Source organism: Triticum dicoccoides, chromosome 1B (genome assembly GCF_002162155.2).
Source record: "Triticum dicoccoides isolate Atlit2015 ecotype Zavitan chromosome 1B, WEW_v2.0, whole genome shotgun sequence".
Lineage (NCBI taxonomy): Eukaryota > Viridiplantae > Streptophyta > Magnoliopsida > Poales > Poaceae > Triticum > Triticum dicoccoides.
In genome coordinates, this window is record NC_041381.1 from 435,308,571 (window position 1) to 435,318,272 (window position 9,702).

The following is a 9,702-nucleotide window of genomic DNA, read 5'->3' on the forward strand; positions in this document are numbered from 1 at the left end:
GCAGCGCGCCCCTCGTCCAGGTGTAGCTGTATAAGCCTGCTAACTGTTGATGGCTGTAATGGCTGTCTGTTGGTCGTTGTACATGCATGTTGGTTGGAGCTGCTCGTTGCTCAAATTATTAGTATTTTAGCATATGGCTCAACTCAAAAACTAGTGGCACAGACTAACAACTTTGTACGTGCTGACAGTTTAGATGTAGGAACTGTTACAAGAGGATATGGAAGCTTCTTCATATGGATGTAATCAGACTTCAGATGCATGGGAGAAGAAGAAGCAGTATATGGGAGAGGAGTGGCAAGCTGTTGGGCGGTGGCAGAACGTACGTGCATGGGAGAAGAAGCAGTATGAATCACAGCGAGGCGGCGGCGCACCGGGAAGGAGGAATGGCGATGTAGTGTTCTGGGATAGGAGGCACGTTGAGGCGGCGGCTCGCCGGGGAGGAGGCACGGCGGGGGCGGCACCGGGAGGAGGCACCGCGAGGCGGCGGCGCGGTGCTTCGTTCTAGTCAGCTGCGTTCATCGTTTCTCCTTTTTTTGATCTGTTGATCGTGGAAACGGCCTGAGGGTAAATCCGTCCTGCACAAATTTGGTGTGGGTCTGGGCGTGGAAAAGAAGGGGAAAAATCAATTTGTGGTATTTTGTCCAACTATCAATCAAAGATGTGCTATTTACTCCAATAAAAAGAAAGGTGTGGTATAAGAGCAAAGTGCGAGGAAAGTTGTGGCATTTCCTCAAATTGCCCAGGTTGGAAAATAGGCGGGGATGTAGGACCAACACTTGCATAGAAAAGGTTCAGAAAACATGGGTTGGGCTTAAACTGTTGATATTCCGTTTCCACGGTAGCTCGATCCCATGCTAGGATCAAACTAGCAGTCACAACATTTGCGCAAATTGATTCCATGGTGACCGGAAGATGAGACCATTGCTGCAAACTCGCCAGTCTATTTACCCCGAGCACAACAACGTTATGGTTCCAGTCTGTTTCGCCAATGTATTTATAAGGTACTAATGCATAGAGACATGGGTTGGGCTTACAAAGACCCAGAACAAGTGCGATTACAGCCGCCAGCGTGGTTTACCTATCCTCAGTATGACAAGATTCGACGAATACTCTGCTTGGATGATCCACATGACGGTGTCAAATAAGGCACTATGTACTTCTTCATGTCGCTCCTTGATATGCGGAGGTGACCTCCGGGCACCGACACAAACTTAACACGCCCAGCCTCATCCAAAGTCCTCAAGCCGATCCAGTCCTCAGTATATAGCTTTGTCTACACACAAGGCATTTTCTTAACAGTCAGACAAAAATGATGATAACCATATGAAATCGCCAGAAATTTCTTATGGCCCCCAGTTTATGCACTACAAATCTGAAGTTGCTTTTCAAGGAGTTGATGCGATGCGAGGAATGATGAAGTACTTTTTGGTAGAAAGAAAGATGCAATTCGGAAGCAGCACAGTACCTCTTGAGGAGACAGCACTGGATTAAAGGCACCATCAGGATAATAACCAAACCATGCTGTTTCCCGAGGTATCAAGACTGCGTCGTCCTCAAACTGTTTAGCAGTTTGGAAAGGCAAAGTGTGAGCTCCTCAGCAGACAAAGTATCTCACAATGTGGAATGCAGAAGACAAAGAGGGCAATCTGAGGCAGTAGATTTTTGAGCTGCCATTTTGTTATATCATGTGCTATGATTGTTGAGTACTGATTATATGTTCACTCTTAACTCTTGCTTTGCATATTGAATATGACCAAAAGCAGTTTTATTTACTGATTATTGCCTATAGAATACAACGAGTGGGGTACACTAGTGCCCAATATCAGATAACAAATGAAATTGACTAAGAACCTAGTTCTGCTCTGATCCCTACCACATACTCCCTCTCTTACAAATGAAATTCAAGTGCTATGATTGTTGAGTGCTGATTATATGTTCACTCTTAACTCTTGCTTTGCATATCGAATATCACCAAGAGAAGTTTTATTTACTGATTATTGCCTATAGAATACAACGAGTGGGGTACACTAGTGCCCAATATCAAATAACAAATGAAATTGACTAAGAACCTAGTTCTGCTCTGATCCCTACCGCATACTCCCTCTCTTACAAATGAAATTCAAGTGCTATGATTGTTGAGTACTGATTATATGTTCACTCTTAACTCTTGCTTTGCATATTGAATATCACCAAGAGAAGTTCTATTTACTGATTATTGCCTATAGAATACAACGAGTGGGGTACACTAGTGCCCAATATCAAATAACAAATGAAATTGACTAAGAACCTAGTTCTGCTCTGATCCCTACCACATACTCCCTCTCTTACAAACGAAATTCAAGTTGTAGCTCTGCCCTAAGTCAAACTGTTGTGTTTGACCTAGACTAGATATTAGCACATTTCTCTGTAGACTTGGTCAATATAGAGAAATTTGACTTGGACAAAGCTAGAGTTCCAATTAATTTGGAATGTAGGGACTACCCTTGAGTGTAAGTGGGTAAAACAAGAATAGTATATGTTTGCTCAACATACCATGATCAATACCAAGTTCTCCAAGCTGCTAAATCTTTCTTTATATGTAATGTTTCTTTCACTTGGTATCTCATTATTAAGCTTCGGAAGAAATTTGCAACCCTGCAAATAAGCTGTCATATCCTGAAAAAGAAAGGGAGATTGGTTGTCATTTAGCGGATCATAGGATAGAAGTATTCATTGAAGGTATCATTTAGGATCATAGAACACAGCTGTACAAGTAAATAGGTTGAATTCAAACAGTGATCCTGATGGCCAGGATATGCAAGTGCGAATATAGCATAAAGAACTCACAGTGGGAATCTTTAGGTAACCGCTAGGGGCAAGATGTGCCTGTAATTTCACCAACCTCAAGTTATTCAGAGAAACATTACGTGTCATGTCTAATAATGATAACTGTGACCAAATAACAGACACCACATACTAACCTGCACATAGTTTGAATATATCTCCAGTTGAATCAGCGCATCAACAAGAACGCAAAGAAAACCAGACTGCAAAGAGAAAATATTTAATAGGACAGTAACAATAGGTGGAAACTGTATAAATCAATATCATTACCCAAAGTATTCAAGCTCCTTGTACAGCTAAATATAATACTAGAAAACATGAGTTTAGCAGCAGCAACATTAATGAAAGATTTACATGATCATACTTCATGCAAAAATGATTGGAGGTATGTATGTTCGTACACACAGACAAAACAGCGGGAGACTGAAAGCAACATAAGTTTCAATCTACAGATTTTCTGTTCGTTCCATTGCTAACCTGTTGAGGATATGCAGTGCTGTTTGCTCTAGTGACTCACGCCAAACTAGCTTAACCTAGAATTGTTTGGTTGCTTCTACAGCATTGAAATATAAATTTTGGCCAATTTGATACCATGAGAAAATGATTTTGTTGCGGGGTAACATTGCCTCATCTTTTCATAATTTGTAACTCACATGAACCAATAGGGTAGACGACATTAAACATCTAGTGCACTCAGATACAAGTGCAGATGGTTATATGCATTAAGTGAAAGAGGAAGTGTTTGCTTGTACTCTACATGCAAATAGCTCCATTGAGATCTATACCAGCAAATTGACAGATTATTAGACAACTGTAGCGAAATGTTAAGACTTGATAGTCATGGAGAAGGAAGACTAAATCATAAAAAGTGAGCACGCACATGATTAAGAAGAAAAAATGAGGTAGACCAACAAAACTTCATGTTAGATGACGGAGGTAGCCCCACAAAATTTCATATTGTATGACATACTTTCTTCCGTCAAGTTTTCATGGCATTCAAGTAACATAGGTTCTTGTTTGCAAATACTGTTCATTATGTTCTTTTTTCAAATAACTTTTCCCATTGAATGTGTATACTGAATGAGGATTTCTTCCCTGGGAGGGGGGACTATGCGGAAAACTTGGCACTAGCTTTTATCGCACTTTAGCGTATTCTATTACATGGAGCTAAATCAACATATATCTTGGATGAAAGAGAATAATCCATCTTAACGTATGAGGTGTCTACTAGTAGTCAGTAGTTATCTAGAAAGTCAAAAGTGCCTGTTTATTACTAGTATTAATCCATCGGTAAGCTTACACCACAAAGTAAGCTTACTCTTTAAATAGACTGATAAAAGATAACTAGGAAAGGACAGAGTAAGCTTACACCACAAAGTGGCACTGAAGCAGTACCAGCGTGAGGACCCCCAATTGAGATGAAATTCTTTACCTGTTACAATAAATAAAGATATATAGTTCCCCAAGAAGAAGTGAAGACAATATCATATAAACTATAAGGGATACAGTACATGAAAAGCCCTAATCATCACTCGGAGTAACAAAAATAATGTTCTGAAAGAAGTCTCGCAGCACTACTGATACACATACTCATGAAGTGAAGCACCTAATCAAAACATTAAGCATCATCATTTGTTATACAATAGATGGATATACTTAACAAAACTACAAATGTTCTTCAGTATTCCTATCATCATGATCTTCTATCACCATCATAACATGTGTGGGTGCTGGCCAAAATGTTAACTTTCTTATTTAGCGGACCAAATTAGGTGAGTTTTACACTGTTACTATTGCATAAAGGCAAGCAAATAAATTCGCTCACCGGTGGTCCACCGTCACAGTACTCAATTACTGCCCGCCCAATTAAGTTCCCCTGAAAGGTAAGAGATGGCTTAGCACAGGAGGGGAAGTCTTTAACTCAGAGTAACTGATTTTTGTGAAAGTACATGGCAACTATCGGTAAGATCTCCCTAAATCAACAGCCAGTAAGAATTTATCACAGAACATCCCAAATTTACTGGTAGTCAATTGGCACTAATTTGGACATCATCAGACTTCAGAATTACTTAGCTTCAGAAAAGCATTTGGATTGTAAAAATTAGAAACGACATAAGAGCACAGTAATACAAAAAAGCATAGCACAGAAAATATATGCACATTATGACACTGTATTCTTGCTCTGAACCCAATTATAGCACATCAGCATGAACGCACCTGAGAAAGGCCAATTATGCTGTAACCTTCACGAAGTTCTTCCATTTCCTTTACCTGGAAAACCAATTCCATGACGGCTCTGGATACTATACAGAAAAGCAGTACCGAAGATTCTGCATCACCTTCTTGCAAACCACATTTGCCTGTAGATGACCTTGTGATCTTAGAAACTTCTACAAGGAACAGTTTATTTAGTTAAAGAAAATTAAGAGTAAAAAACCAACCTGATCTTGAAGTGGCATTAACCAAGAATCCCACGATCCTCTCCCAATTTCCCTGTACAGGAAGAACATGTTTAAATTCCAACAATAAACTCGACGACAAATGCCGTGAGCTAAATTATTTAATATTCAAACAAATTAATGGCACTGAGAGCTAGCGGCAATATCTCGTGGCAGAAGCTGGGTACATAGATTGCTCAGGCTCTTAATTTCTGAAGCTGCACTCAGATATTCAGACAAGAGACGCCTAATTAGATTAATATTGCTAATTTGGGAATCCATATTTATTGACATTTTGGAAACAAAAATAATATTTTACGCTATATAATATAACACAGACCATAAGATTTAACTCACATAGGTTTTACACCGCATATTATCGGAGGTGTGATGTCGCAACATCCACATACAGACAGTACAGATTCGTTGCTTAACACGCAAACAACACACCCAACAAAAAATTCGACAGCGTACAAATCAGCAAGCCCAACACAAAGGTTCACAGACCGACATTTGCTTAGCTATAATCAACATAACTGCATGACGGTAGAGAATACTTCTACGCGCTGTAATCAACATAACTGCTTGAGCACACTGGCAACAAAAACAATCCGCGAGAAAAGGAGGAAGCGAGAAGGAGAGACGCCATTACATGCAGTATCCCTTGGATCCCGACCACTCCGCGAGCTCATCGGTGAAGGAGGCGATCCCGTCGTTCCCGCACTGGTCCCCGATCCCTGCGCGCGAGCACAGCCAGCCAGCCAAAACCTCAAGACCAAACCCTAACGCCAAACAGACCCCGAATCGACACGAGGATGGGGGAGCCCGGGACCCTAACCGTGCAGGACGATGAAGGGCACCGCGGAGGCCACCGGCGCGAGCGCCGCGGGGGCGGCGACGACGAGGACCAGCAGGAGGGAGACGACGGGGGGCAGCGCGGCCATCGGCTTCCGGTCAGGGATCGAGGGTTAGGGCTTCGCCCTCTCTCGCGCTCCCGCTCCGACTCACCCTCGTCGCCCCGCTGGGAGTGTGCGGCCGCGGAAATGGTGAACTGGGCGGAGGGAGAAGTGGGGGAGGACTAGGAACGGCAGTTGTGGGTGAACTCGCTGCGCGGGGCCCTCGTGTCAGAGAGGTTTGGTGCGACCATTGAGAGCTCCGTCACTCGAAGGCTCGACGCATTTGGGCTGCTGACAAGTGGGGCCACGAATAACGACCCCGCCTGTATTTCTTTTTTCATTTCATTTATATACGAAAGACTCGGTAGGGTTGTTGCCGTGTCGCCAGTGATTGTGTTTATCTCACGGGTAATGACATGCCGGACCCATGTTAGGAAGGGCCCTCAAACCAGTGGCATCGCTTCTAAGCTGTCATAGTCCCACCCGAAGGCTGAAGCTATTGCTTTTGCTTGCAAGGAAGAAATCGGAGCTCTTGCTTTATCTTGAACCAAATTGAGCAATTGATTTCTTTTCTTTCTTTGCAAGTGAATACTTGTAGATATACGCTTCATTGTTGTTTATCTTTTTCTAGAGAAGTTTATGTTGCTTGGTTGGCAGAACTTTCCCTTGGGGGCCTCTTGGTTGATAGGAATTGGAGGTGCTCCTTTTTTTTTTCTTTTTTTTTTCATCCATACGATTGAAAGGAACATAGTAAAGAGAACTATAAAAATGGAGACCTCTTTCTGTTCATCTCAATTCAAAGGGAAAAAATTGTAGGAATATTACATTTCAAATGGGCTTTGCAAGAAGATAACTATGCCCCGGTAATGCGAAAATTCATCTCTGCACCCAAGCTCATCTGCACCCACGCTGACGAAAAAAATCAAAACAAATACTAGAAAAATCCAAAAAAATTCCAAGTTTTTTTGTGAGGGAGACAATTTGATGGGTGAGGCCCGCTCCAATTTTCAAATCATTCGGAGATCTGAGGAGTTCTCAGCAAAAAAGACAAATTGAGGGTCTGTAAAAATAATTACTGTTCATGCACTGTTTTGGTCCGATTTGTATTTGTTGCTGAGAGCTGCTCAAATTCTCAAATGACTTGAAATTTAGAGCGGGCCTCACGCATCAAATTGTCTAACGCACAAAAGAATTGAAATTTTTTGAATTTTTTTTATGTTTTTACGATTTTTTTAATCGGGTGCAGATGAACCTGGCCACCGAAATGCTCTACTCCCGATAATGAGGTTTCCACCCCTACATATGACAACGTTTTGAGGTAAAAAGACGCATCAATTCCAAAACGCCAAGCTATCTAAAAGAGGAATGTCAAGTTACAATGCATAAACTTATCCTCACATTTCTATGTTTTCAGAATCTTGCGTGCCCCTTTTAGTTCATGATTATCTCTACTACCTAAAAGAAACATAAGGATCCGCCTCCCCTCTTACGTCCTCCACTTCGTCCGACCCTCCCCCTCCCGCATGTCCTTCCCTCCTCCTGCACTTGACATGGTTTTTAGCCCCCAATTAATGGCATTTACATGCTCCCAAAACAATCGGGATTGAGATTCTCCTTTCCATGTTCCATCTCCTCGTCCACGCCCCTTTTTCCTTCCTGCGCGGCCGCACTGATCTGCATCTGCTCTACCACTTCCGTTCATCTCCCCACAATCGTCCGTCGTCACGCGGACATCCCTGGTGACATACCGTTGATTCCAACAAAATTGGAGGCGCGACCTGTCGTACTCATCGTTCGCCGCCACCGTTGAAGTCGCCTCGGACCTCTCTCGCTCTCTCTCTCTCTCTCTCTCTCTCTCTCTCTCTCTCTCTCTCTCTCTCTTCCAACCTCCATCCTTAATCTCCCTGGTCCTGTTGCGGCGGCGGATGACAGACAACGACTCGGAACGTCATGCTCGAGCGCGGCAACGACGACCTAGAAGCAGCCGTGCGACAAGGGCGGCCTCAAGCAAGTTGCTAGAAGAGGCGCCGGAGTGTGCGGCGCGTTTCTTGTACTTACATGTTGCTGGTGACTTACGTGAAGGTATTTTGTCCATTGATGGTGTATGTATGTCAAGATTTCCGAATGCATGCTTGATTTTCTGTTATGTTTATCTGTAAAACTACAACCTAGCATCAACATTCTTGGATGTCGGCCCATGTTTCACTTGATCTATGTGGCACTCTGCAAAAAGTCTGAGCCCAAGAAAACTCTACTGCTGCTTCGGTGCTTCTGCTGAACATATTGGTGTGTCCGTGTGTCTGTATAATATGCTATTATAGGATATTTTATTGTTCAGTCGCATTCATATTATAGTTCATCCTTAGCAAATACTAGTAGTGTCTACTTAATTAATCAGTACTAAGATCTGGTGACTTATTGAATTTTTCTTTCTATTTTTGGCGATTTTACTTCACCGGGCTCATCTGAGCCCGGGCTCCGAAGTGGATTATCGTTTTCTGGTTCCCTTTCTACTTCGCCCTTATATTATTCCCCTGTCTTGCTCTCCAATGATCTATTATGTTCTTTTGTGTTGTAGGAAATGCATCAGCCTTCGCCTGATTTTGTTGTCGCTGGCTACAATCTAATTTTACAACCAGTTCATGCAAGTTATCATTTGCCCTTACTTCATAGAGACATTACAGAGTATCCATTAAATTCAAAGTGTTTCCATTTTTTGTCACACTGGCTTTTCCATTGCGGATATTGAGGTGCTCGTTGAAGCATATCCTTTTTCCTTTTTATTTCATTGAACAATTATTTTCTTTAATCTGGGGTCACCAATCCAGCTTTACTCAAGTGTAACACCCCGGATGTAACTTTCTATCTTTGTAACTCCAACTCTTGCCATTTTCGGCTATGTGATATGATATTCCCTCCGTGGTTGGGTTTTGTCTTTTGTTTTTGCATTTTATTCATGTGATGCATATCATATCATGTCATCATGTGCATCTCCTTTGCATACGTGTTCGTCTCATGCATCCGAGCATTTTTCCCGTTGTCCGTTTCGCAATCCGACACTCCCACATGCACCGGCGCACCCCACTTGTCTCTTTTCGTGTGCGGGTGTTAAACGTTCTCGGAATGGACCGAGCCTTTCCAAGTGGCCCTGGTATAGCACCGGTAGACCACCTGTCAAGTTTCGGGTCTTTTGGAGCTCGTTTGGTACTCCAACGGTTAACCGCATATCCGCAAAGGCCTCTTTTGAGTTGCAGCCCAACACCCCTCCAAAACAGCCTAATAACCCATCTAAGTCACTTCCATGCTCTCCATCGTCGGATCACGATCATGTGGGCGAAAACCGCACCTCATTTGGACACTCCTAGCTCCCTCTACCTCTATATATAGATCCCTCCCCCGAAATCCCGGATCAATTCCCCCCTAACCCTAGACGAAATCCCCTCTCCGCGCGCCGGACATCGTCCGCCGGCGCCGGACACGTCCGCCGCCGTCCGCGCGGCCATTCATCGACCGCCACGTGTCCCGGGCCGGTCCCCAGTTCGCCG

The 9,702-nt window shown here is 43.1% G+C and overlaps 1 protein-coding gene across 1 annotated transcript; it reads right to left on the reverse strand.

Moving 5' to 3' along the window:
* Positions 1 to 902: 902 nt before the first annotated feature.
* Positions 903 to 6,337, reverse strand: LOC119339619 (palmitoyl-protein thioesterase 1-like). Its single transcript, XM_037611607.1, has 12 exons — positions 6,100 to 6,337; positions 5,914 to 5,998; positions 5,265 to 5,316; positions 5,163 to 5,183; positions 5,041 to 5,094; positions 4,649 to 4,699; positions 4,193 to 4,255; positions 2,961 to 3,026; positions 2,827 to 2,865; positions 2,533 to 2,655; positions 1,466 to 1,558; positions 903 to 1,273 (listed from the first exon to the last, which is right to left on the reverse strand). The coding sequence occupies exons 1-12, from the start codon at positions 6,203 to 6,205 to the stop codon at positions 1,085 to 1,087; spliced, it is 942 nt and encodes a 313-aa protein (XP_037467504.1). The 5' UTR covers positions 6,206 to 6,337; the 3' UTR covers positions 903 to 1,084.
* Between the last annotated feature and the right edge of the window lie 3,365 nt (positions 6,338 to 9,702).